General features: G+C 50.1%; 12 protein-coding genes across 12 annotated transcripts; 5 read left to right on the forward strand and 7 right to left on the reverse strand.

Moving 5' to 3' along the window:
- Positions 1-580: 580 nt before the first annotated feature.
- Positions 581-2,079, reverse strand: N7473_010436 (uncharacterized protein; the record flags this gene model as incomplete). The annotated part of the gene is made up of 3 exons (XM_057156375.1): positions 581-1,032; positions 1,097-1,157; positions 1,213-2,079. The coding sequence occupies 3 exons, from the start codon at positions 2,077-2,079 to the stop codon at positions 581-583; spliced, it is 1,380 nt and encodes a 459-aa protein (XP_057005030.1).
- A 616-nt stretch (positions 2,080-2,695) lies between these two features.
- Positions 2,696-3,649, reverse strand: N7473_010437 (kinetochore subunit FTA4 family protein; the record flags this gene model as incomplete). The annotated part of the gene is made up of 4 exons (XM_057156376.1): positions 2,696-3,008; positions 3,075-3,137; positions 3,206-3,374; positions 3,484-3,649. 4 exons carry the CDS (start codon positions 3,647-3,649, stop codon positions 2,696-2,698), a joined length of 711 nt encoding a protein of 236 aa, XP_057005031.1.
- Positions 3,650-4,121: 472 nt separating this feature from the next.
- N7473_010438 (HAD family hydrolase) lies at positions 4,122-4,967 on the forward strand (the record flags this gene model as incomplete). Its single annotated transcript, XM_057156377.1, has 2 exons — positions 4,122-4,175; positions 4,236-4,967. 2 exons carry the CDS (start codon positions 4,122-4,124, stop codon positions 4,965-4,967), a joined length of 786 nt encoding a protein of 261 aa, XP_057005032.1.
- A 446-nt stretch (positions 4,968-5,413) lies between these two features.
- On the forward strand, positions 5,414-6,544 carry N7473_010439 (60S ribosomal protein uL18; the record flags this gene model as incomplete). The annotated part of the gene is made up of 3 exons (XM_057156378.1): positions 5,414-5,416; positions 5,572-5,609; positions 5,683-6,544. The coding sequence occupies 3 exons, from the start codon at positions 5,414-5,416 to the stop codon at positions 6,542-6,544; spliced, it is 903 nt and encodes a 300-aa protein (XP_057005033.1).
- A 449-nt stretch (positions 6,545-6,993) lies between these two features.
- On the forward strand, positions 6,994-7,968 carry N7473_010440 (histidine phosphatase family protein; the record flags this gene model as incomplete). Its single annotated transcript, XM_057156379.1, has 2 exons — positions 6,994-7,049; positions 7,113-7,968. 2 exons carry the CDS (start codon positions 6,994-6,996, stop codon positions 7,966-7,968), a joined length of 912 nt encoding a protein of 303 aa, XP_057005034.1.
- Positions 7,969-8,039: 71 nt separating this feature from the next.
- On the reverse strand, positions 8,040-8,524 carry N7473_010441 (L-rhamnose mutarotase; the record flags this gene model as incomplete). The annotated part of the gene is made up of 3 exons (XM_057156380.1): positions 8,040-8,123; positions 8,185-8,321; positions 8,395-8,524. The coding sequence occupies 3 exons, from the start codon at positions 8,522-8,524 to the stop codon at positions 8,040-8,042; spliced, it is 351 nt and encodes a 116-aa protein (XP_057005035.1).
- A 523-nt stretch (positions 8,525-9,047) lies between these two features.
- Positions 9,048-10,768, reverse strand: N7473_010442 (MFS transporter; the record flags this gene model as incomplete). The annotated part of the gene is made up of 4 exons (XM_057156381.1): positions 9,048-10,065; positions 10,127-10,402; positions 10,455-10,534; positions 10,601-10,768. The coding sequence occupies 4 exons, from the start codon at positions 10,766-10,768 to the stop codon at positions 9,048-9,050; spliced, it is 1,542 nt and encodes a 513-aa protein (XP_057005036.1).
- A 1,504-nt stretch (positions 10,769-12,272) lies between these two features.
- niiA (nitrite reductase niiA) lies at positions 12,273-16,202 on the reverse strand. Its single transcript, XM_057156382.1, has 8 exons — positions 15,927-16,202; positions 15,724-15,871; positions 15,117-15,656; positions 14,975-15,057; positions 14,388-14,915; positions 14,128-14,330; positions 13,442-14,072; positions 12,273-13,383 (listed from the first exon to the last, which is right to left on the reverse strand). The coding sequence occupies exons 1-8, from the start codon at positions 16,052-16,054 to the stop codon at positions 12,384-12,386; spliced, it is 3,261 nt and encodes a 1,086-aa protein (XP_057005037.1). The 5' UTR covers positions 16,055-16,202; the 3' UTR covers positions 12,273-12,383.
- Positions 16,203-16,777: 575 nt separating this feature from the next.
- niaD (nitrate reductase NiaD) lies at positions 16,778-19,736 on the forward strand (the record flags this gene model as incomplete). The annotated part of the gene is made up of 7 exons (XM_057156383.1): positions 16,778-17,036; positions 17,105-17,204; positions 17,278-17,536; positions 17,596-17,831; positions 17,883-18,106; positions 18,172-18,795; positions 18,847-19,736. The coding sequence occupies 7 exons, from the start codon at positions 16,778-16,780 to the stop codon at positions 19,734-19,736; spliced, it is 2,592 nt and encodes an 863-aa protein (XP_057005038.1).
- Positions 19,737-19,868: 132 nt separating this feature from the next.
- Positions 19,869-20,898, reverse strand: N7473_010445 (Helicase C-terminal; the record flags this gene model as incomplete). Its single annotated transcript, XM_057156384.1, has 2 exons — positions 19,869-20,509; positions 20,622-20,898. 2 exons carry the CDS (start codon positions 20,896-20,898, stop codon positions 19,869-19,871), a joined length of 918 nt encoding a protein of 305 aa, XP_057005039.1.
- A 711-nt stretch (positions 20,899-21,609) lies between these two features.
- Positions 21,610-24,521, reverse strand: N7473_010446 (tubulin gamma complex associated family protein; the record flags this gene model as incomplete). Its single annotated transcript, XM_057156385.1, has 2 exons — positions 21,610-24,344; positions 24,401-24,521. 2 exons carry the CDS (start codon positions 24,519-24,521, stop codon positions 21,610-21,612), a joined length of 2,856 nt encoding a protein of 951 aa, XP_057005040.1.
- Positions 24,522-24,690: 169 nt separating this feature from the next.
- N7473_010447 (EAF7 family protein) lies at positions 24,691-25,974 on the forward strand. Its single transcript, XM_057156386.1, has 4 exons — positions 24,691-24,934; positions 25,007-25,152; positions 25,217-25,409; positions 25,476-25,974. Exons 1-4 carry the CDS (start codon positions 24,736-24,738, stop codon positions 25,832-25,834), a joined length of 897 nt encoding a protein of 298 aa, XP_057005041.1. The 5' UTR covers positions 24,691-24,735; the 3' UTR covers positions 25,835-25,974.
- The last annotated feature ends 46 nt before the right edge of the window (positions 25,975-26,020 follow it).

The following is a 26,020-nucleotide window of genomic DNA, read 5'->3' on the forward strand; positions in this document are numbered from 1 at the left end:
TCTCTATCTCACTGTCATTTTCATGATTCCTTGTGATTTTTTATGCCCTAGGCTGTTAGGATTTGTGGATGATATCTACCAAGTCCAGCGCAGCTATAGCTTGTGGAGTACAAGAAGGAGATGTATACCTATCCCGAGAGAATACTTGTTAATCATCTGCGTTATCACGCAGTGTAGCTGCGTACTGTTGGATATTGAGGTACAATACTTCCGATCTCGTACGCCGAACCCGGCATCAAGGGTACCTGGAACTATGCGAGTCTGAGTGGCATATGTAGGTACTCGATGCCCGATCAGCAACTATTGACTTGCAAGAAAAGGTCTCCCAATGTATTTAATTTCTAGGCATCCACCTGGGACACACTTGCTATTTATTGTACAATTAAAAAAGCTGACCCTAATTGTAGCAATTAGAATCAAAGCAAGGGAAGCGAAAGCAAAGAATGATCATCACGGCATCCAGAGTCCAACCCGCCAGCGGGAATAATGCAATAGAAACAAAGAATTAATAATACAGGTCATGACAGCGTCCATCATCCAACTGAAGCCAAGTATCCGGCACTGCGGTGTCCATTCTCGTTCATTCCGGAGAAACGTCCTTGAGAATCTCCCAGCCATATTCCTCTTCTGGCTTCTCGGGCGCCATCCCCAAAGCGTTGCGGTATGCGCGGACTTCGTTTTGTAGACCAGAAATGATGCGGAGAGGGACTTCTTCTTCAGTCGACCTGAGTTGGTGTGCGTTGCGAATCATTTGTGCACATCTCATTGTTTGTGTATGCCAATAGTCCCGGTCAAGACGGCTCTCCAGATGTGCGTCTCGCTCTGCTTGCAGGAGGTTGTTGTAATGGGACTTTTGGTATAGGAAATGCATGTTGTTGTTTTGGCAGTAGTTGCGGATCTGCTCCACCATGGTGCCCACGCTGGCTTCGTAGTCACTGATCAGTTTGGTGTTCTCAACTTGTTCACGTCTTAGATCCTCGGTTAGTCGCTTTTCCTTGGCGAGGGCACGTTCGAGCTCAGAGATGCGGGCAGCTAGTTGACTGATGGTTAGTTGCATTGAATTCAAAATGAATGGAAAGAAATTCCAAGAACTTACCGGAGATCTCGCCGTTGACATGCCGCATAACGGCACTTGCATCCTCTGAATTGCCATGCTTCTATTCCCAGTGTTAGCTCGGTTTCCGTCACTCAACTGTCCAGGTCAGAACATACCATGACTTCTTCGGCACTTGAGACAATGTTCTTTGTGATCTCTCGGTTGTTCTTCAGCACCTCACTCAGCTCCAGCACCATCTCATACAGGTGATGTAAGTCCATCTGATGACCCGCATTCATAGTCATGCTAGCATTCATCGCGGCACCCATCCCACCAGCACCTGCACCAGCACCATTCACTTGGGGAGCGGAGTGAGGGTATGCGGGGCTGGGTGGTTGTCTCGGCATGCCGCCCATGTTTGGAGTGGGCGAATTCTCCGTGTAATTGGAATACATGCCCGGTCCTGGATTGTTTCCGCCAGCCATTCCACCAGCACCGCTGTTCATGGACATATCGGCGAGCGCAAAGGCACGATTCAATTCCTCGAGCTGGGGATCGTTTGGATTGATGGGGCGCGAGGAGCCGTTTTCCTCGTCGTACCAGGAGGCGCGGTTTTCAACGCCCAGGACCTCCTTTTGAAACTTCTCAAGGTCACGGCGAGTAACGTGGGTGGAACGACGGCGGTGCCCACGTGTAAAAGGTGCCTTGGAAGAGGAGGAAGAATCGGCGCCCTCGATGATGGCGGCGTACGCGTCAATGGGGGAGGGAGGGTCGGCGCCGTGGCCAGTCGCGGGGAGATCGTCAAAGACAGGCGCGTGGAGAGGCTGGTTAGAGGGTAGAGGTTTGAGGGGATGGACGGGGTGATCGAAGCGCTCGCGGTACTCTGATTGATCAAAGTTGGAATCGAAGGTTGTCAGAGTAAGATCCAATGCGAGTGGTAGCCCTTCGATGAGCTGGCGCTGTTCGGGGGAGTCGACGCCATCCCCAATCGGGTTAGTCATCTTCACCGCACGGCTGCCCTCACTGGAAGTCGCCGAAGCCATTGAGGAACTATTCGGTGGACGTCCACTGCTCCCTTCCAGCCCAACCAGTCGTTTCATGCGATCAAAAGTATTCATTGGTGCATGAAATTTTGGAGAGTATACTGAGGATCTCTTCTGGACGAGTCCAGCATCGCCGTCCAGTCCAACCGAACAGTTCCGAGACCCAGCGGGATGTAGGTGTAATGGATGACGGAGAGATTGGAGAATGAAGCTTCGAACTTGGAAATTCGCTAGGAACCGACCAAGTTTCTTGCCGTTCCAAATCTCCTGGATCGTACCTGCTGCCCTAATCATGCATTCGACCATGGACCGTTCTTGCTGCAATTGCCATAAACGTTCTTCCAGGTTGAACCACAGGCTCCTACCGTCCCCTGGCCAGATGATGATCTATATAGTTCACGCAGTTGGTTCGCATCATCGGGATCTGCTCGCACTTGAGAAACTACAGCGGATGGAGTAATTGGAAGAAGTAGACTAGCGGGAGATGCTACGACTGGCTTGCAAATTTTTTTACGGTGCTGCGGTGCTAGATTCTTCCCTCACCCATGTAGTATGGACCAGGGCGGGTTTCAAATCGTCGTGGGTCTTCCATGTAGAATTCTGAGGTCGTTAAAAGTCATGACTCCGTATCGAACAAGGCCCCTATCCTTGGGCCAGACCCTGGTAGTAAATATTCCTGGCCCTCCTGGGTGCTGAGGCGTTGCTTCTGCTGAGAGATCCGTCCTCCAACCCGCGCGGCCAGCATTCGCATCTTTTCCAATTCTTGGACCAGCTCTCCATCTTTGGTGACAAGATTCGGCTGGATATCCTTCTGGGGATCTTTGAAGGGTCCGAGCAGGCGCTGCATGTGTCGTAATTGGTCGAGTCTTCGTTGACGTTGCTGACGCTGCTCGTCCAGCGTCACCAGTCGTTCTCGGAGCTGTTGGTATCTGTACAACGGGGGTTAGGCAGGCGGGACTCTAATCAGGGAAAGTTCGGGCTTATTGGAGGCTGACCTGTTATTTGCCTCATCACTCGCACCGTGTGATTCGATATCCAATGGTAGTTTCATGATATTCCTGATGAAAGTTAGCAGGGATCCCGGGGACTGAGGGAAGACCCCCCGAAGAGCGAGTGGGGAGCTTACATATGTCGAGACAAGTCCGCTGTCTTCTCTACCCCATTGGCAAAAGAAGCTCTGTCTTGTGTCTCCTGATTGACCGAAGACCAATAGAGACTGGCAACCTGGTGAGCTACATGGTGGATTGCCTGTGAAGAGTAGACGACGCGATGGTGCTGTTTGGCTTCGACATTGACTAGTAACAGGTTAGCATTCGAGGATCCAGGGAGGATTACAATGATAGCACTGTAAATGAGAGGATGGCGCAACCAAAGCCATCTATTGAGCAACGTGAAAATTGGTACCTTTGTGCAATACATCGGCGATCACCTTCTCAGGCAAATCGCCCTCTTCCGTCTCCACTGCATAGTTCTTCCAGTCCTCGGGCGGTTCGAGACTCTCGGATAGAATGCGAACCTGGCCCCGAATGAATGCTGATTTTAGTTCCGATATGGTTCGAGTCGAGTCCATGGCTCCCACGATGTTGGAGGAAGCCGCATTATCTGTGTTCGTTATTGATGAGCGGCGTGTTTCTCTTATCGCTGGACGCGTCCACTTCCAGTCTTATCGATAACAGATCACGTGGTACCCCACGATCAGTATTGTAGAACGGTAGAAGAGTTGAAATTAGTTATATACTTTAGATCAGTAGTTGAATCTCGTGGTTTTGGTGTGATGAATAAACAATACTAATCTCACACCTCGTACACAACCATAGCCTATAGAATGTTCGTTGGCAAAGGTCGCATCAAAGCCGGTGAAATTCACTCCCTCGGTCTCGAGCCGCCCCAGTACCTCGGCAATCGAGGGTCGCTTTTAAACAGTCTCGATCCCTCCGCATCGATCTGATACAAGCACTCAAGTTTTAAGAAGACCATCTTCCCAAATACATTTTACAATAAAATTGGCCAAATCCCATTCCCGGCCGCTACATCGAAATAGAATGGCAGAGACCAAGCGGCCAGTAGGCCTTCTCTTCGACATAGGGGGAGTTTGTGTAAGATTACGCCAAGGTACCTTATTCAAGGGGCCGAGAATATCGCTGACTAGTTTGCAGGTCGTTTCTCCATTCCAAGCTATCCTGGACTATGAGATTGCACAGAACATCCCACCAGGCTGGGTCAACTTCAGCATCTCCCGGACATCGCCCAACGGTAGCTGGCATAAGCTCGAGCGCGGTCACATCCCGATGGATGCCAGTTTCTTTGCTGGATTCCAAGATGATCTCCAAAACCCCGAGCTGTGGAAGCAATTCCATGAACAACTAGCGGCGAAGAAGGGGCAGACCCCCGGCCCCGTTCCCCCGCTGCCGAAAGTGGATGTAGAGTGGCTCTTCTGGGAGATGATGAGGATATCCCGCACCCCAGACCCATACATGTTCCCAGCACTTCAGAAATTGAAGGCATCGGGGAAGTATCTGATGGGTGCTCTCTCGAACACCGTGAAGTTCCCTGATGGCCATGCATACAACAGTGATGTATCCGGAGTGCGATCACAGTTTGATTTCTTCATCTCATCCGCACATACCGGGCTTCGCAAGCCTGATCCGAAGATCTATCAAGTCGCAATTCAAGAAATGAAGGCCTTGGCTAAGCAGCGCGGGCTGCCCGAGCCTCAGCCTTCGGATATTGTCTTCTTTGATGACATCGGCGAGAACTTGAAGGGCGCTAAGAGAGCTGGTATGCGCACTGTCAAGGTCACTTTGGGCAGAATTGAAGATGCTGTCAAGGAGCTTGAGAAGATCACTGGTTTATCATTGCTCGAGGGAGAGGACAAGGCACGACTGTGAGGCAAGGTAGTACAGTATAGAGTCGAGGTATAGATTGGCAGAGATTCCCCCACGTCAACGGTTTCCAGATCTTTTTCGATATTTCCCTCTGATATACTAGTGGTATACTGTAGCTATAAGTCGGAGCAAATATAGGCGACTCAAGAATAATTTAGTACTCTTATTGCTGTAGATATGACTTTTGTAGAATACTGTATTTAATGTAATGACTGGGTATTTTGGTAAGAGATTTCACTCAGGTGGCCACTCAAATTACCAAATATTTACCGTACTGTAATTTTCGCTGGTCGTCGCCCACCCCAAAAGCCGGTCGTCGCCAACCGCACTTTTGGTTGCGGGATGCAGCCCGCTAAGCGAAACTCCCCACAAAGTCACCGCCAAAATTTCTCCCCTCCTTCTCTCCTCCATCCGTCGACCACCAGGCTTCAGCTCCGACAACCGTCAACATGGTGAGTGTGTCTGCTACTGCAGATGGTTGAAATCATCAACACTCTGCTGTTCCCAACGCATCCTTCCTCCGCTCGTTCGGAGCCGGGTCCCTGCAAGATGCTTCGGACGAAATTCTGAAGCGCAAATTGCTGACTCGCGATATCTTCTTGTACAGCCTTTCACCAAGCTTGTCAAGAACGATGCGTACTTCAGGTAAGCCAATTTTATCAATCTAGCCCTCTCGTCTCTGTTGGATCTATTCACTGACCCGTCTTCCTTTTTTCAGTCGCTACCAGACTAAGTACCGCCGCCGTCGCGAGGGTAAGACCGACTACTACGCTCGCAAGCGCCTGATCACCCAGGCCAAGAACAAGTACAATGCGCCCAAGTACCGCATGGTCGTTCGTTTCACCAACCGCGACATCGTCACCCAGATCGTCTACTCTGAGATCTCCGGCGACAAGGTCTTCGCCTCTGCCTACGCCCACGAGCTGAAGCGCTACGGCATCACCCAGGGTCTCACCAACTGGTCCGCTGCCTACGCCACCGGTCTGCTCCTTGCCCGCCGCACCCTCGCCAAGCTGGGTCTGGCTGACCAGTTCACTGGTGTCGAGGAGGCCACCGGCGAGTACACCCTCACCGAGGCCGTCGAGACCGACGATGGCGAGCGCCGCCCCTTCAAGGCCTTCCTTGATGTTGGTCTCGTCCGCACCTCCACCGGTAACCGTGTCTTCGCTGCCATGAAGGGTGCCTCCGACGGTGGTATCTTCATCCCCCACTCTGAGCGCCGCTTCCCCGGCTACGACATCGAGTCCGAGGAGCTCGACGCCGACACCCTCCGCAACTACATCTTCGGTGGCCACGTCACTGAGTACATGGAGACCCTCGCCGATGAGGATGAGGAGCGCTACAAGTCCCAGTTCGCCAAGTACATCGAGGAGGAGATTGATGCTGGTGACCTCGAGGAGCTCTACCAGGAGGCCCACAAGGCCATCCGTGAGGATCCCTTCAAGAAGGATGAGGATGAGGGCGAGAAGAAGACCAAGGAGGAGTGGAAGGCCGAGTCCAAGAAGTACAAGGTCGCCAAGCTCACCCACGCCCAGCGCAAGGAGCGCGTCCAGGAGAAGATCCGCCAGCTTGCTGCTTAAGCGCATTGCTCGGCTGTCTCCTCAAAAGTTCCTCTATTAAAAATACAATGAGGGAATTGGCTTCTGCCAGTCGGCGTTTCTTTTTCTTTAATGCGATGTAGATGATGGGATTCATGGGCTCATACCACTTTTGTTACTTAAGGGGTTTCTTTCAAGGTTTTTCTGGGAGCAATTAGTTCGGTGTATTTATTCAAGGCAATTTCCTTCACAGTTTTACCTGCTCCAAATGTCCATGCAATCTCATCGTTCCCTCAAGCGCTTCCTCGGTGTTCTTGACTTAGTGTACAAAACCTAGGTGGGATTTGTAGTTGTCCGTTACATGATGCCCACATGGCAAACCATGACCACGTGACTAGCTAACAAAGACGGAAGCCATGATGGATGCAACTTGATTCTTGACTTGTAACGATGTCGGATCCCGACATACCGTGCATGCATATGTTTGAACCATGAGAGTCTATCTTATCAGACATGGGGAAACAGTCCACAATGTCGCACAAGCTTGGTAAGGAGCCCTCTCAGCGTTGTACCTCTATCACCATCATCTACATACTGACCCACACTCCAGGGCGGGGACGACCGACTCGGCCTTGACAAACCATGGGATGATGCAAATAGAATCTCTCGCTAAATTTTTTGTGACAAAATCCATACATTTTGACTCGGTGTACGCGTCGGATCTAAGTCGAGCACGCATCACAGCGGAGGGGATATGTCGCCGCCAACCTCCCAAGAAAGATGGCGGGCTTGTGACCCCCATTTTGACTTCAGATCTACGAGAACGGGATTTTGGTTCATGGGAGGGTGTGCGCTGGCAGTCATCGTCTGCGCCATCTAACGATACGAATGCCTCGCCTGGTCGTCCGAGCAGGAGCACGTCCGTCGTCATCGAAAAAGAAACCACAGTCTCGATGCGACAACGGGCTTTCTCTTTCCTTGATAGCCATTTTCTGCCACTTCTATTCGATGATTCGACTTCCAAACGTAAAGTTGCCATCGTCGCTCATGGCATTATTCTTCGAGTACTGTGGAATTGTCTCGTGGAACTCTTCGACCCTATGAGCATATTTTTGATGCCGGGTATCACCGCGTGGGACGGTGGACCTGCTGCTCTTTTATCTCCGAGTTGGTCCAACACAGGGTATATGGAATTATCGATACGGATGAAGCCGTCACCATCGGTATCACCGCCACAGCGACAACTCACTTCTCAAGAATTGCGGGTAGCACCGAGCTCGACCACAGACACCGAAGTACCACCATCCAGCAGTCCTGCTGGAGATATCCTTTTGCAGGGATGGTCCATGAAGATCCTGGCTGTTGATAATAAGGAGCATCTTGCGGGCCTACGCCGCACCCGTGGAGGCATTGGGAGCTCTTCACATGATAGTCGACAGAAGAGGATTGACCAGTTTTTCAAGTAGTCTTCGATGATCATGAATATCTTGGTATTTATGCTGCAATGTACAGGTTGAGCATGGCTTTATCAAAACCTTCACTCGGTGTAGAAGACCTCATCCAATACCTTCCACCAACCAGGACCCTCGGCACTGCCGATGGCGCCAGGAATAGGACTCTCCTATTCAAGAGATGACACATTAGTATTTCGAGTGCTTGATGAAATATGTTAATTACCGTACCTGCATCCCGTCAGTCATAGCCCACCACTCCCGGACCTTAGGGTTGGCCCGCATCTTCTCCATGTCGCCATCATAGTCCGTGCCGATATATTTGAAGGTAGCGAACAAAGTGTGGTCATTGTCGAAGAAAATGGAATCTATTCCGACAATTAGAGTAATTCTTGAGCGCGTGATCTTCCAATTGAGTCCGTTATAGTGCTTAGGCCATACAGTCCACGATGTTACAGTCCTTGATCTGCTGCAAGACCTCAGGCCAGACATTGGCATGGCATTCCTTGTATGCGGCCACGGCGGAGGGCTTGAGGTGGACGATCTGAGCAACACGGCGAACTTGAGGCATTTTGTGCGTTGTTTATAGGTTGAAGAATGGGGTTGGACCTGAGATCTCAATCTTTGCAATCAATTGTGGGTTGAGTGGGGGTCTGCGGGGTAGTGGTCCGGGGAAGAAGAAGAAGGGTCACCAAAGTGAGGCGATAATATTTTCCAAGACAAGTTGAGTATGAAGAAGAAAAGAATTATCGTTAAATTGAGTTAAGAGGCCAAGTATCAGCACGCGCTTGTCGTCTGCCCCTCGTTTGTCGGTTTGTCGCCGCAGCGTTAGTCCGCGCTCGGGGTAAACTAGCCCGAGGCCAAGACTACAATACTGGAGAATATTCGGGATGCCGAGGGATACTACAAGCACAGAATTGGAAATTTGAAAGTGTATAAATCATGAATCAATTTTTGATATGATAGACAGAGTGATATTAAGAAATGAGAAAGATATTCGCCAATGAAACAAGAAACTCCTCGCTAAGGAAAATGGTCTAATGTAATATAATCGTAACAATGCCCGAGCTCTATGCAGAATGCTCATTTCACTCTCAAGAACTGATGACTGGGATCTTGGGGACCGGCCGAATCCAAGCCACAGCCAAGTTGGCACCCAAAGAGATGGCACCAATGATCCACAAGGATTTGGCGTAATCGGAGCCATGGTATCTGAAGACAATGGCAAAGATAATACCACCCAAGTTACCGAAGCCACCGACGATACCGGAGACGATACCGTTGGCGTAAGAGTGAACGTGAGGGACAACTGCAAAGTTGGCACCGTTGCAAGCCTCCAGGAACAGAGCCAGTCCGGCAACAAGACCAAACATGGTTCCCTCATTGTGGGGGTTGGTGAAACCAATGGCCAGCTCGAAGGCCCCCATGATGAGTCCCAGAGAAGTCAGGAGCAGCTTCTTCGACCAGACAGTACCGGTGCAGCGGTAGAGGACATCTCCCAAAAGACCACCAATGGGGCGGAACACCACGTTCAGCAGACCAAACATAGCGGCCCATTGTCCAGTCTTGGTTTGACCCAGGGTAGGGAAGTTCTTGTCATAGTAGGTTCCGAGGATGGAGTTGATAGCGAGTTCAGAGCCGAAGGAGCAGGCATAGGGGATTGCAACAGCCATGGTGGAGAGACTGAATGCAACGCGGAAGGCTTCCTTGCGAGTGGGCGCAACGACGGTGTCTTGTCGGAGAGTGTCGATCTGACCCATAGCCGAAGCATCCTTGTCAACAACACGAGGAGTCTGAGCACCACCCTTCTTCTCAATATCGTCCATGCCCATGTTGTACAGAGAGGGCGTAGTGGAGGGTCCGTTGGAGGAGAAGCCGGAGGTGAGGTCGACAACCTTGCCTTGAGAAACAGACTCGGCTGAGGAGGTTTCCTTGGCCCACAGGTGACGCTCCGACCACTTTCCAGTCGGGGTATCCTCGCAAAGGAACAGCATACCCATTGCGATGACAATGATGATGATGAAGGGGACGACGTATGCGACACGCCAAGCCTTGTGGGCAGGCAAGCCCTGGTTGTGGACGAGAGAATCGAAGATAGCGGGCATAACGAAGCTAAAATTCAAATATTGTTAGTGAATAGATTCTTATCAGATCTCAGTCTGGGGAAGCGTACTATGTGATACCACCACCAGCGTTACCCCAGCCAGCAGCGAGAGAGTTGGCAGTGCCGACAATCTTCTTATCGAAGAATCCGGTGCACCAGACCTGGCATGGGACGAATGTACCACCCAGGATACCAACGAAGAAGCGCAGGGCAATCAAACCCTTAGGACCAGTGACAAGACCGGCCATTGCGGTGGGAAGAGAGCCAGCGAGTAGGAGTCCAACAAAGACCAAGCGGGGCCCATATCGGTCGCAGAGTGGTCCGGCAATGAATCGCACAAGGAAGCTAAGACTAAATTAGACCAGATTGATAAGTTAAAAGATATCAAAATACTTACGTCGCGAGGAGAGCGACAATGTTAGAGTTAGCTACATCTTGCTGGCTCATATGCAGATCTTTTTTGATGGTGACAGTCAACTGAAGAATCAAGTTAGCGGCCAATTGAGGCTTTTGAGATCTTTGAGCGGGAACTATACAACTTACCAGTGGAGGAAAGGCATACCACGACAGGAATGCGACCATGAAACCAAAGCAGGCGAAGAAGAAGACTCGGCCATATCGATCGATTGGGTTGAAGATGGGAATGGTTAGGGCTTTTCGGTTGGCAGGGTTGATCTCAGGCGAGGTGAAGAGAACTTTGAGAGAAGCCATTGCGGGCTTGTGAAGCGATATTGATCCGCTTTGAGAAGATGGGGATGGTTGGATATAGTTGTGGGCTCTTTTCGTATCGAAAGGTCAGCTTTAGAATTGCGTTTAATGTATCGAGGCTAAAGTAGCTGAGATTGGAATTGCTGAATGGAGAATGAAGCTCAAATTAACCGGCCAACCCGAACATCTATATAGACATCGATATTCGCATCGATGCCAGATGTCGCGTATACTAGGCCTAATTCATTATGACACATGCAGAGCCACAATCACGGTTATCGCGGTGCCTGGGGGCAAAGACCAGCAGCGCACGAACTAAAATCGGGTAGATTATTCAGAGCCAAAAAAGCAACACACCAGATTATATCCACCCACGCTGATTCGACGAAGATCCTTTTCCCATTAGGAGATCTTTCGTAGATAAGGAAAATCCCCAGACAGACCGGGGCTGACCCAAGACCCGAATAGGAGCCAGGAGGGTGGTCTGGGCCAAAATAACCGTAGAGATAAGGACGGACTCGGAATAGCCTATGAAAGAGCGGCCCGAGTGCCAAAACCGGATAAGAATTGAATTATATAATTTTATGATTTACCACAACTCCGCGGGTCTAACCATGGAAATGCATTAATGGAAGAATCCTTTACAGCCACCGTTGAGAATTCCGTGAGTATGTAAGCATGTCTGGGGGTGGAGGCGGTTCGCTGGAGCCCTTGAAGGGTCTGTCAGGCCCACCATGCGCGGCATTGATAAACGCATTGCCTCTCATTGGATATCATCTTACTGTGTAGATAGGGATGGAGATGCGAACCACTTTTCCGTGGGTCGGAATCATCTTTAGCGGGTCGATCTGACCTCCGCGGAAATAGTTAAATAGAAGTTCTTGCCCTTGTCAATCCCTCTATAGACTTGAAATGCTGGTTCACTGCCTGTGTTGGTGGCCCATCGTCTTGTTGCGGCCCAGAGTACTCCGGAGGTTATCACCATATCTCATACACAAGCCGGAGATTGGGAGCATAATTTTGAATAAGAAGAACATTCTCCGAGGAATGAAAGAGCCCAATGGCTTGCAGGAAGCTTGGGATGCAGTCTTCTGATCAAATGATTCCTTGGTCAACGTCAACACTGAGGTCTTTTTGTGAGTGAATGTGCGCCTTTTGGAATCCTGAGATCATGAATTGTTTCTCGATAAGCGAAAGAATGAGAATTTTTAGACAGTGACTCGTATCCCACGCCCAAAACTAGCCGTACGCAGTCTGAGAGTGTTGTACTAGCGCGTCATACAGTTCCGCAGTGGCCGTTGTGTATCGAAAGATTCAACAGCCCTTTACCTATTTGGTGAATTGTGGATCATTGTATACGCTTATACGCTAGTATACGTATAGCCAATGACAGAACACCGTACTAGCTGTTCTCGTGAATCATCAATGCTTGTCTATATCCAATTCACTGAGCTAGGTCGTTTCTCAGATCTACCGATCTACAGATCTATACGAATGAATCGATAGATTAAATGATGGGAAATGTATCAAAATTGAGAATCTCGCTATGGAATAACCTATTGATGACCCAGCCCAAACGCCAAATGACCATCCAATCATTAATGAAACATTCTATGATCTACCAGTCGATCCCCTTCGCGGGCTGAGCTAGTGATTTGGAGACACCCTCACCCTCAGCCACCTTCTTGCCCTTCATGCCCTTGTACCGCTTGTCCAGCTTCTGGAATGGGTCTGGAGCTTCACCTTTCTTGACCTTCCACTTCTCTGTTCCAAGAACGGAATCAAGCTCCTCGATGGGAGGCAGCTTGACGTAGACCCAACCATCGTCTCTTTCCTCAACAGGGAAGGTTGCGATGTTGAGACTCTCATCGTTAGAGCATCGTCCGGCTTGCTCACCGTTGAGCTCGAAGTTGCGCTTGTGGTGCGGGCAAGACACCCAGTATTTGCCGGCGTCATCGTCACCAATCAGACCGTCGGAAAGGATGAATGCTCGCTTGTGGGGGCACATCTGCTGGGTGGCGTAGAACTTGCCCTTGATCTTGAAGACTGCGAGTTGGGTGTCTCCTCGCTTAACATTCGCGGACGAGACTTGTGGAGGCTCATCAGAGAAGTGATCCGATTTCACGACCGGTTGCCATGAGAGGTCAGACCACTGGTGGCCCTTGAAATCTTCTTGTGCTGAGGTCGCGGGCCAGTATGTGGGGCGGGTTTGAGAGCGTTCCTTGATCACTTCAACCGTTTCAACAGTCTCGTCCGTGTTGGCGAATTGCTGGAAAGTCTTTCGGCGCTTTGGATCCCGGACGGTCTCGGTCCACTCGCAGAAGTAGCTGTCGACCAGTTCCTGCATTTGTCGCTCCATATCGGCGCAAATACCGAGCTTGTCGTCGATAATGACTTCCTTCAGGTAGCTGATACCACCGGGCAAGTTCTCGATCCATCGGGCCGTTCGTTGCAACTTGTCTGCTGTGCGAATATAGAAGATCAAGTAGCGATCAATGATGGGCATCACCATCTCGGGGGGAACATCCGTAACAAGCAGGTCAGAGTGGCGAGGCTTCGCACCACCGTTACCTCCAACATAGATATTGAAACCCTTGTCGGTCGCGATAAGACCGAAACTGTTAATTTGTTAGTACTTGGCTTGTCAAGCGGTTGATAACATGGAGAGAAACTGACTCCTTGTTCTGTGCCTCGGCACACTCTCTCACACAGCCCGACACAGCGGCCTTGAACTTGTGAGGAGCACGAATACTCTTGTACCGCTCCTCCAACCGAATAGCCATACCAACACTGTCACCAACACCGAATCGGCACCAGGTAGTACCCACACAACTCTTGATAGCACGAAGAGCCTTGGCATACGCATGACCACTCTCCATACCAGCGTCCACAAGCTCAGTCCAGATGTTCAGAAGATCCTGCTTCTTCGCTCCGAACATGTCGATACGCTGAGCACCAGTGATCTTGCAGTACAATCCGTACTTCTTGGCGACCGAGCCAATGGCAATTAGCTTATCAGCGGTGATCTCACCACCTGGTACGCGAGGCACGACGGAGAATGTTCCGTTCCTTTGGATGTTGGCGAGGAACTTGTCGTTGGTGTCTTGGAGGTCGTTGTATCCCTTGTCCATAACGTGGGGGTTGAACAGACTGGATAGAATGGAACCGATGGCAGGCTTGCACAGTTCACAACCCAATGAATCGGGGTTCTTGCCGGCGCCAGCCATGACCTCGGGGAATGTCTTCAGCTGCTTGATGGCGACAATGTTGTACAGATCGGCACGGGAGTAGGGGATATGTTGGCACACTAGATAAATGTCAGTACTTATGCTGAGAACCCGATGTTAACAAACTATACTCACAGTGGTTTGAAACCTCCTGTCCCATCTCAAGCATGGTCTTGTTGAAGATGGACTGCACCAGAGGCATACAGCCACCACAACCAGTACCAGCCTTGGTGCAGGACTTAACTTCACCCATGGTCTTGCAAGTACCGTTCTTGACGGACTCGACCACATCACCCTTGGTCACATTGTGACAAGAGCAGATTTGCACGCTGTCATCACTGGGGGAAAAAAGGGTTAGCGACATGCAAGACAACAAAATCCAGGACTATGCTTACAGGTCATCAGCATTCTCTTCGCCATCACCCTGCGCCCCAAGAATGAATTGACTTGGCGGCACATCGAGTTCCTTTTGACTCTTGACCATCGAGTTCAACTTGAGATAGTCCTTGGTATCGCCGATCATCATACCTCCAAGAAGGAATTTCCCGTCCATGGTGAACAAATACTTCTTGTACACTCCACCGAATGGATCCTTGTATGTCAATGCCTTGACGGGAGGCTCTTTCTCACGAGGTACTTCTGTGTTGGCACCGTCGATGACAGAGGGACGTCGGCCGGGGAGGAACTTGGGTCCATCTCTGTCGGCAAAGAAGTCTCCAAACGAGGCGACATCAACTCCAAGTAGCTTCAGCTTCGTGCTGAGATCTGGTCGTGTGAAGCGCTTTGGCTCCTTGTCGGGGTTTGTGAGGTTGTAGGCGAGGACATCGGCCATTTCGATACCGGGCGCGATGATACCGAATGTCTGGTTCTCCCAGCTGGCGCATTCGCCGACGGCGTAAATGTCTGGGACGTTTGTTTGGAGACTAACATTGTTAGATAAATGAACGCTTCTCGAAAATGAAACCACGAAGAGTTGAAATACCTTTCGTCAATGACAAAACCTCCTCGTCCAGCCGACTGAATACCAGCCGATTGGCCCAATTCATCTCTCGGTTTCACACCAATCTATACAAAGAACAATTAATCATCGCCCCAAGAAGGACCAGCTTCATGTAAAAACTTACCGCAAAGCAAATGCAGCAGCAGTCAATCTGCTCACCATCCTCAAATGTCATACCAATGACATTGTTATCCTCATCTGTGTTCACAGCCGCGACCCGCTTCTGGTGGAGCACATCAAGACCCAATTCTTGAATCTTGCGAGTTACCAAGGAACCGGCATCTGCGTCTAGTTGCCGGGCCAAGACCCACTTGTTGCGATCAATCAATTTGACATTGCCGAAATCTTCCAGATCCGTCATGGCCTTGGCCGCTTCCAGGCCAAGAAGACCTCCTCCGACCGTAACAGCTGTTTGGCCCTTGTGTTGGGATGCGAATTCAATAAGGTTCTCGAGATCTTGGATCGTACGGTATACGAAAATGCCCTTGGCATCGTAGCCGGGGGTGTGTGTTGGAAGGACGGCATCGGAGCCAGTTGCAAGGACGAGAATATCATAGGAGACTGTTTCTCCTGTTGATGTTTGGACTGTCTTGTTGGTGGGATCGATGTTGGTAACGCGGGTGTTGAGATGGTGATCAAAGGCTCGTTCCTTGAATGATCCGTACTATACTATTGTATTAGTATGAAATAGCCCTTTTAAAGGTTCATGGCCTTTGGGCAAAGAGACTAACCCATTCTTTCGGATTGAGGTATAGGTCCTCAATTTTTCGGTGTTCAAAGTATGTTGATAGTCCTACACGGTTGTAGGCGATGTGTGCTTCTTCTCCAATGACCACAATATCATATCGGCCGGCTGTATCTTGCTTGATGACTTTCTCACTGATTTTTGTTAGTACGAGATGCGACCGCAATGTAATGTCTTTGCAAGACCTACATGAAGGAGATGGCGACCATTCCCAATCCAACAATTACTATCTTTTGTCGCTTGGTAGTAGGTTGGAAGCTAGGGCTGGCGCTACCGTCAACCGGCTCGCCATGGCGAAGCCCGTCTAGAACTGGCATGGTGACGGGATTTGACTGTGTCGGAGAGATGAAGACAGAAGAAACCGTACTACACTACAAAAATCTGGCTACATTCTAGTTTTAATAAAACCGAACTTTTACGATTGCCCTTGAGCCCAAACAAGAAGAAACAAGCAATGATGTTAGGATATCGGGAGAACTAGGGTCCACTTCGGTGAGGAGTAAGGAAGAGGCGATCGTTGATAAGAAAGTGGCCAGGGACTGGGCGTAATTGGGTGTTAGTCCGCGGAGATGAGAAACACTAAGAACCACTAATAATGGGAGACTACGGTAATGGAGATCAACCTAAATCCCAGTCAGATAACAATCTCTGCATGCTAATTGGCTATGATCTATGACCAGATAAGGGTTGCAAACACCAGATCGAACAATCCCCCATGGAGTTAATAATGGCCCACACTCTCATAACATTACTGATGTCGTAAGAATAGTACCCTAAGCCCCCCCCGGACCGCGGAGATATTCTGGAACAAACGTGGGAAATGTGGGCGATCTCGGGTTCTGACATCTTATAGACGTTTTCTTTTTACTAATTAACGGTATTCTCGGCAATCGACCGTTATTAGATCAGATTGCGTGAATTCCTCTTATCCTTATTATCCTTATTATCAGTTGAATAGTCCATTCTAGATTCGGTTGTTCATTACAGTTGCTTCAAGAAAAGTTTCACAGTGTCACTTGCGCACTTTTTGTACCTTGGCCATGGCGATGACTACTACACAAACTCTTGTCTCTAGTGACAAGTTGTCATTCAAGAAATCACATATCACATTCCACGATCTACCAACGCCACAAGAAATTGATCTTCCTCTACCACCGCCGTCCTTCAGCCCGACCGAGATTCTAGACATTGACAAAGGCACCCCAGATCACCATGTGCCTCGCGATTCAAGACTCATCCGTTTAACGGGTGTGCACCCTTTCAATGTAGAGGCTCCTCTAACAACACTATACAACCAAGGTACTATTTTCATATATCATCTACAATGATTGATATCTTTAGTACATCCATCTAATATTCCCATTAAGGATTTCTCACACCACCCGAGTTGTTCTATGTCCGAAACCATGGCGCTGTGCCACAGGTTCTTGACAAAGACATCCCCGACTGGACGCTAAGCATCGAAGGGTGAGTAGTAACATTAACATTGTCGGCCATCTACACAGTGAAGAAAATTCATAAATAACTCTTGCATGTCTAGTCTCGTCGAGAACCCCATTACCTTGAGCTTCCGCGATATCCTCGAGAAGTACGAACAAATAACCGCACCAATCACCCTCGTCTGTGCTGGCAACAGACGTAAAGAACAAAACACCGTTCGCAAGTCAAAAGGTTTCTCATGGGGCCCTGCTGGCCTGTCAACTGCCCTGTTCACAGGACCCTTGATGGCCGATATCCTCCGCAGCGCAAAGCCTTCTCGACGTGCCAAGTATGTGTGCATGGAGGGTGCTGATAAATTGGTATGGAAAACTTCACTATGACACGGGAAAAACACAAGGCAACTAACATCGCTTTATAGCCAAACGGATATTACGGCACCTCGGTTAAATTGAACTGGGCCATGGACCGGAACAAGCTCATCATGCTGGCCTACAAGATGAACGGTGAGGCACTCACACCCGATCATGGCCGTCCTCTGCGGGCAGTTGTACCAGGCCAGATCGGAGGTCGCAGTGTCAAGTGGTTGACCAAGTTAATTGTGACCGATGCTCCCAGTGAAAACTGGTATCATATTTATGATAATCGGGTACTTCCGTAAGTCGTGCCAAAGAAGAAGATTTACATCAGAGTACTGACCCCTCTTAGTACTACTGTCTCCCCCGAGATGGCTGCCCAAGATAAGAAGTGGTGGACCGATGAGCGATATGCCATCTACGACCTGAATGTCAACTCCGTCGCGGCCTATCCCGAACACGAAGAAACATTGGACCTGACGACGAGTGGAAAAATATATACTGCAAAGGGTTATGCATACGCAGGTGGTGGTCGACGCATCACAAGAGTTGAGATTTCCTTGGATAAAGGCAAATGTAAAGTCTACCCACCTGGTCCAACGGCTGATGACCTTTTGCTAACATGCGCCTATGATCTACAGCATGGCGCCTCGCGGACATTGAATACGCCGAAGACAAATACCGAGAATACGAAGGCGAATTGTTTGGAGGAAAAGTCGACATGTGGCAGCGAGAGACTAGCTACTGCTGGTCATTCTGGTCTCTCCCTATCCCTGTCGCCGACTTGAAAGATAGCGATGCACTGCTTGTGCGAGCTATGGACGAGGCAATGACCGCGCAGCCGCGCGATATGTACTGGTCCGTTCTCGGCATGATGAACAACCCATGGTTCCGTGTCATGATCCACAGAGAAGGCAACCTTTTGAAGTTCGAACACCCAACGCACCCTGCAAAGGCTGGAGGCTGGATGGAGCGGGTCAAGAAGGCGGGTGGTGATTTGACGAACGGAAATTGGGGCGAGAGGCACGAGGGCGAAGAACCCGTGGAGGTGGAGCATGTCAAGGAGATCAACATGAAGAAGGACGGAGTGAGCCGCCAGATCAGTCTGAAGGAGCTCAAGGAAAACAGCAGCAGCGAGAAGCCCTGGTTCGTTGTCAATGGCGAGGTGTATGATGGCACCGGTTTCCTCGAAGGTCATCCCGGAGGCGCAATCAGTATTACATCCTCTGCTGGATTGGATGTGTCCGAGGACTTCTTGGCAATTCGTAAGTTTATCGAAGCCCACACTCTCCGAAATTCTGCTAATTCCCTCGCAGACAGCGAGACTGCGAAGCTGATGATGCCCGATTACCACATCGGTACATTGGATGAGGCATCCCTGAAGGCGCTCAACAGCAACACGGAAGCCGTATCTGACGAGCCACGTCCAGAGTTTCTCCAATCGCGCGTCTGGTCAAAACTCAAGCTCTCAGAGGTGAAGACCGTATCCTGGGACACTAGGCTATTCGTCTTCGACCTGGAACACTCAAAGCAGACTCTTGGTCTGCCAATCGGCCAGCACTTGATGATCAAAGTCAACGACCCTGTCACCAAGGAGGCTATCATCAGATCATACACTCCAATCTCGGACACGAATTTGGAGGGAAAGATGGAGCTGCTGGTCAAAATCTACTTCCCAACCGATGATGTTCCCGGTGGAAAGATGACAATGGCCCTGGACAAACTCCCCATCGGAGCAGAGATCGACTGTAAGGGTCCCACTGGTCGCTTCGAGTACCTGGACAACGGACGTGTGCTCATCAGCGGCAAGGAACGCCACGTCCGCTCTTTCAAGATGATCTGCGGTGGAACCGGTATTACACCCATCTTCCAGGTTCTGCGCGCTGTTATGGAAAACCCTCAAGATCCGACGAAGTGTGTGGTGCTTGACGGAAACAGACTTGAGGAGGACATCTTGTGTCGCTCCGAGCTTGATTCCTACGTTGAAACCGACAGTGAAAAGTGCACTCTCATCCATACGCTCACTCAGGGCTCTGATACCTGGACTGGTCGGCGGGGACGTATCTCGGAGGATTTGATCAAGGAATATGCGCCTGCTGAAGAGAGCAGTATGGTTATCATTTGTGGACCGGAGGCCATGGAACAGTCGGCAAAGAAAGTGCTTCTTGCCCAGGGTTGGGCCGAATCTGATCTGCACTTCTTCTGATCAAACCCAGACATGTTACGTTTGATTCAGTCGATTACTTTGTATAGAAACGATATCCATGTATATATAATGAGGACAATTTGACGACCTACGAGAATTTTCAAGACAAGGATTTTCAAATGATATTAGGCATCAGACATTATAAGGCATTAGCCATTGATCAATCTGAGCTAAGTTTCCATGCGATAGCTTGGTTCGCTCAAGCAGATTAGATCTTCTGCGTGTCGCGGGACTAGACGGCATCTCTCGGTTAATTGCCCCCAGCGAAGACTTGTTGCTCATGGTTGCTCGCGAATCTTCTGGAGTGAGGGGATTGCTGGGTTCGTAGCCTTCGGGGAGGGCATGCCATCTGGCGAAGACATTTCCAAAATCAAGAGGATTTTGTCTCTTCTGAACTTGAGGTTGGATGGAAGGAGGAAAGTGGGAAGTGGGAAGAGAGAATTGAATAAAAGAGTGAAAATCGTAGAAGGTTCCTGATAGAATCCGGGCTGTCGACCCCTTGTAGGAAGTTATCCAGAAGTGGGTTGAACCCAACAATGCGAGTTGGCGCATGACTCCGATATTCTGGCGGCCGGCAGTCTTGTCCAAGTCGTTGTTGGCTCCGTCATCTTCTTCTCCACTTGACGAAAGTGCTTGGATCAACCTGAAATAACGGGCGTTATGTTCAAGCTGATCCAATAGCCCATAACGGACCTTAACGGTCATTACCTTGATAGGCGGAATCTCTGCGCCGATAATGATCTCCTCACCATCAAGCCCGACGATTCGGTCTCCTATGCTCCGCATCATTATACAGGCACGGAATAAGAAGGGAAAGCAGTCGTGGCTAATCAACGGCGTGATGTTGCCGTTTGGGACGAGCTTCACCAGCATAGCCGGGCTCACCAAGGTATGTAGCACCTTGGCGAAGTCCTCGGGGAGGATCCGCATTTCCGACCATGCCTTGTAGAGGGCGCGGAAAGTCCCACTCTTCCTCTCTACAGAGGTATTCTTGATATGACAGGTCGGGCGTGGGAGTGAGGGGGGCTCCTTCTTCCTTGTCTGCCTCGAGGTGACCGCCAAGAAGATTGAAGTAGCCATATAGATCGAGGATCCGATTCCACATGAGGGTGCCGGTAAGACCAATCACCGAGTACCGTTGGAGGAGTGCCACACACACCATGGTGCTGGCGAGTGCGGATCGACTTGACGTGTTGGCATTCGTCAAGTATCACCGTCTCAAACCGGTAATCGCAGGTTGACAGATACTCCTCGGGCCTCTTGATCTAGTGGTGTTTCACTTTGGCATCATGATACAGGCGCGGAACAAGAATGGGAAACACTCGTGGCTGATTGATGGCGTGATATTGACATTTGGCACCAGCTTGACCAGCATCGCCGAGTTCACCAAGGCATATGGGACCTCGGTGAACTCCAGGGAAACACTCGCAAATAGATATGCAGCAAAGGTGGCGGGGTATAGAGAAGGTGTCCAAAGTATCGACAGATATATGGAAAGGGAGGGGTTTCCAAGTTCAGAAGGTGTGATAGCCAAGATACAAAAAACAAAAGAAGGCTCCCTTCCAGGAGTGTTATATAGCGAAGGCACTGGGGTGGGGAAAATAAGAAGAGAGCAAGCAGCCGAGAGAGAAAAAGAGACATTAAATATCCACAAGATGCGTAGCAGACTAGGCCTTCAATCCTGGATGTGACCTTCCACACGAAGAAAATTTTGTTTGTACGGAACTACGAGCTTCAGCAAACATGCAAATCTCGGTGGTATTTGGAGCTTTCATTAATCGTCAAACATTATGAGAGGATTTTGAGCCTGAACTCCTAATCCATCAATTCCTCTGATCATACCACACCACGACACTCTGACCATTCTGAGATTTCAGTAGTAGTCCCTTACATCTAGCCTGACTCGCAGATGCTCGAAAACACTGGTCGTGTCAGCACGAGAGCTAAGCAACGATTCTGACTTTCCCATGGACTTGGAAGATGCCTTGCCCGTGTCAAGGGCACGAAGATAACCAACAAAGGCGGACGTTTGTTTCCGGAAAGTCGAGTATAAGTGCTGGACAGTTCCTTCGCTTTCGGATTTTAGTCCACTCAACCCATCTACCTTGGACAGGGGGCTAAAGGCGAGTATAGTGCCGAAGATGGAGTCCAAGAGCTTAGCCGCCTGTGCGTGCCGTTTGCTGAGGAAAAACGCAAAAAGCATCTGGTCAAGAATGTTTTCGTGGAAGTCACGCAGGCGCGGGACGGAGTGAGCGGCTTCAATCGTTCCGTCGATGTCACCGCGGTCAAGGCAGTGCTCAATTCTAGTGAGCGTCTTCTGAAACTGGTCCCAGATAGATCCGATTCCGACGTGGAAGCAGTAGTCGCTAATTGCAAGCACAAAATGTTGTGCATCAATGCGGAATCTTTGGAAGACATTGCGTACGTCCCCAGACATGGAGCCGCGGTTGGTCGAGTCGCGAACGAGTCCCTTGACTACAGACACCATGCGCAATAGGCGTAGCAAGTGCTTGAAGAGACGATCATACCTCTTCAATGACTTTGCTGTTATGAGTGCTTCAAGAGCTTCAGGCGGTTTGTATTGGAGACGGAGGAAATCCAATGCCTCGATAGCATTCGGATCTCTGCACCGCTCAATCTCTTCGTCCGTCAACTCGCGGATCGCAAAGCTCAGTCCACCTGGAAGTTCGTTGTCTTGTTTCTTCTCGGTCTTTTCCAAGTTTTCGGGGTCCTGTTCAGAAAAATAACAATCACCAAGAAGCCCGATGAGAACCAGTCGCAATTCAGAGCTCGCTGGAGGCCAGGCATCACGGCTTCCTAGACGTAATCCAGTATGAACACCACTCCGAACTACGCCTTTCTTGCGTTCGCCGCTCTCCATCTCCGGGTCGAACAGGGAATGTGTGAGACGGGAGGCAAACCAGCCGTCCCCGAGCAATTGAAATCGCCATTGGAGGTCCAGGTGGTGCCGTACGTTGTGTTCTTTGAACAAATGGTGTAGATAAGAGAAGTCGATGAGTTGTGCCTGGGAAGTAATGACCGGAGCAAGCGAGAGGTAAAGCGCAGATGATAACTCAGGGCCAAATCGACTGGCGTCATCGACAAAATCCGAACCCGGCTCTCGGGCCGTCTGGAGTAATTGGTTGACCTTTTCGTTGGCAAGAGCCTTTCGATCTAGGACAGACAACGAGATAATTCTCTCGTTGTCCATATCGAATAACTCATACGTGGCATCCAGGTTACCACATGATGGTTCATTGCTTCCAGGAGTGTCCGATTCCGCTGGTTGTATAGAGTTCTGTCCTCTGTGGTATCTCAAAATTTCATTGCGAAGACTCGACTCATACTCATTTGCACGCCTTTGGATTCGTTCAATATCATTCCACGTAGTTGCACAATGTAAATGAAGATTTCCCGCACGGGGAAGCACGTCATGCCGTGCAATAGGGTGGTGTGGGTGTGATCTCTTCAGAAGTCGAAGACTCCGTCCACTCTCAAAGATGGTCCGTGCTTGGTCTTGAGGTATGAAAGAAGGCATGTTGGCGCCAAGATAGTTATACTCGATCCTTTTGGAGCCAGTCTTGAACTTGGTAGGGTCATCGTGATGCTCCAACTGAACAAACATCCTTCCGCTTGCAACCAGTTCGCTGAGAGCACCCTCTTCAGGCCGCAGCCCTATCCAGCGTTCGACGAATTCGAACCAGGGGCTAGTAACTCGGACAACAATCTCCTGTAAGAGGTTCTCCATCCACCCAAACATATGGGTAAAGATTGCTGCCCGCTCAATCACAGCAGATATGACCTGTGCATCTGAACTGGCCTTTTCCGCCACATGGACAATATCGGCGAGAGAACTTATCAAGTCCCCACATCTTTGAAACAGTATCATGACCTGTAGTACTGAGACGATATTTTGAGAATATATGAGAATTTGTTGTTCGAGGTTGTAGATGATGATTGCAATGGTACCGCGCAACGTGAACAGGGAAGACAGGTCCTTGGACTTGGTTGGCGCATTTTTTGCAAAGAGCCGTACGTGCTGCATGTTCGTACCGCATTGCAGAACACTTGAAATGACAGTATCTAGCATTGCAAGGCTCACACCTGAAACGCGCACATCATTCATTTGTCTCTCAAACGTCTTTATCCCCTCATTGTAGCGGAAAAAGGACGAGCTCCATCCGAGTCCAAGGCGAAGCAAAGACCAAATAAAGACGTCGTCTCGAACCAAACGGCCCGCGATTGGCTTTCCTTTTGCATTTGCTTGGTGTGCTAGCGCGGCATCGAAGCCTTTCGCACCTGATTCGGTGAAGTATGCCGACACTGGTTCACGATGTAATCGATCTGTGAATTTCTCCCACGTCTTCGGGGGAGCAACATGGCAGGAATCCTCCTGTAGAGAATCAAGTTTCCAGATATCATTAACGTCTGCGAGATCGCGGAGGGGGTCTAGTGCCGCATCGGATTGGGCATCGATGGAAGGGTCGATGACTGAATTGGCCGACGACTCGGGGCGTTCCAGGTCATTTGGGAAGAGACTGAGCTTCCATATCGGGTCAGGTGTGTCAATGATATCAAGTGGTGCTTGGAAGCATGCTTTGGGGATCGCTATACACAGACATCATTAGCCAGGTGCATACAACCATCCAAAGCGGGATACGTACTCGGCAAGTCCGCGTTCCACGGTAGATCCTCTAATGGTTGCAGAGTCTCAATACTAAACCTGGAAAGCCTCCATAGACTCTCGCTGGAGAAAGGATCAGGCTCACGGTCAGCCGAATCCATTCTGAACCCATAGCCAGCAAGAGAGACTCCGTGATGTTGTGGTAGACGCGTTGGAAATTCGAGGGACAGTCCCGCGATGGGAAAGGCTATCGTGCACGGGCCATCCGATAACAGAAACCCGCGACGGTCAGTCTTGAAGCTCGACTTTCTCCAGTATTCACATCTTGCACGCGTCAATTCGTCCTGTTCCGTTGTGCGAAATTGACTGGTCGCAATGCCGCCTCGAAAGAAGACCAAGCGCGCACACTCCACCACACCTCCCGAGGATACAGCGGCGCAATCTAGCGCGGACACCCCCGGATCGACCGACAGCGCCGAAAAGTCCGAGCCCAAATATGACTTGATCGGCGATCCCTGGACGGATGAGCAAGAGACAGCGTTGCTGAAGGCAATAATAAAATGGAAACCCGTCGGTAAGTCATGACCTGGCGCAGTTGAGTCGCACTTGGGGGCTTTGGGAAGCTAATGGAGCTCTTTCTATGCAGGCGTTCACAAGCATTTCCGTATGCTCGCAATTGCAGACTACTTAAAGAGCCAAGGATATGCGCCTTCATCTGCAGAACACATGCGCATTCCCGGAATATGGAAGAAGCTGGGTAGCCTATACAACTTGGAGGCCCTGGATGAACGGGTAGGCAACCATCGACCACTCGTTTGCGTTGGTCATACCTTGCTGATGACCATTGATGCAACAGGAGGACGCCGTGTTTGCGGATACGAACGAAGATGATGAAGAGCCAAGTCAGATGTACTGGCCGTTTGAGCTTCCCTACGACGAGTATGGCGACCTCATGTTTGAGAGACGGTTGGCGACAGAAAGCTCCTTGTCCCCGGTTACTAGTCGCCACACTGAGTCTCGACGAGGGAGCACAGTAGCAGATACTGACGGTAAGTCCCATTGCCCCAGCTCCATGTACGTGTCAATATAAAGTCTGACCGATTTGCTTGCTGTAGAGCCCCGCTCGTCTCCCGCCCCATCTCGAGGCCGCAAGTACAACCGCGGCACTCGCCAGGCCGCGCGCGAAACTCGTTCGACACGACTCCAAGTTGAGATTGGCTCTGGTAGCCAGGGCAAGGCATCTGACGAGGACGCCGAGTCTGGAGAGGACTCCGACCTGAACGATGAAGGTGATGAAGAAGAGGCCGAGGAGGGTAGTGACGCCGGCAAGGACAGCGACGATGAGGAAGAAGAGGAGAGCAGTGATAAGGGAGGGTCAAGAAGCACGAGAGCAAAGGCATCACGGCCGAAGCCAAAGGACACCAAAAAGGCCTCGGCAAGTACTACAACACGCCGTACCGGTCGTCGACGTTGAAGCCAAACACCAGGTGTTTCCTTGATCTCAGTTTTTATATCTTGATACCAGCGGGTTTTTGGGGCGGCGTTTGGGTTACTATCTGATTTGTTATGTATGGAGGGGCTTTTGTACTTTTACAACCACTTCTATGAACCAACTTCTCACATAAGCCAAGCTTGAACACCTATAGTATGTGTTTGGAAT

This window comes from Penicillium subrubescens (assembly GCF_028828155.1).
Source record: "Penicillium subrubescens strain IBT 31985 chromosome Unknown utg000007l_segment0_segment0, whole genome shotgun sequence".
In the NCBI taxonomy this organism is placed as follows: Eukaryota; Fungi; Ascomycota; class Eurotiomycetes; order Eurotiales; family Aspergillaceae; genus Penicillium; species Penicillium subrubescens.

What these genes read in the sequence shown, in the direction of transcription:
- niiA (XM_057156382.1), bottom strand. Translation starts at nt 16,054, where the DNA reads ATGCCAGTTCTAGACGGGCTTCGCCATGGCGAGCCGGTTGACGGTAGC. An exon ending in ACCTCAATCCGAAAGAATGG is followed by an intron (nt 15,657 to 15,723) that starts GTTAGTCTCTTT and finishes ACAATAGTATAG; the next exon opens with TACGGATCATTCAAGGAACG. An exon ending in GCTGCTGCATTTGCTTTGCG is followed by an intron (nt 15,058 to 15,116) that starts GTAAGTTTTTAC and finishes TTCTTTGTATAG; the next exon opens with ATTGGTGTGAAACCGAGAGA.
- N7473_010447 (XM_057156386.1), top strand. Translation starts at nt 24,736, where the DNA reads ATGCCGCCTCGAAAGAAGACCAAGCGCGCACACTCCACCACACCTCCC. An exon ending in AATAAAATGGAAACCCGTCG is followed by an intron (nt 24,935 to 25,006) that starts GTAAGTCATGAC and finishes CTTTCTATGCAG; the next exon opens with GCGTTCACAAGCATTTCCGT. An exon ending in TGGAGGCCCTGGATGAACGG is followed by an intron (nt 25,153 to 25,216) that starts GTAGGCAACCAT and finishes TTGATGCAACAG; the next exon opens with GAGGACGCCGTGTTTGCGGA.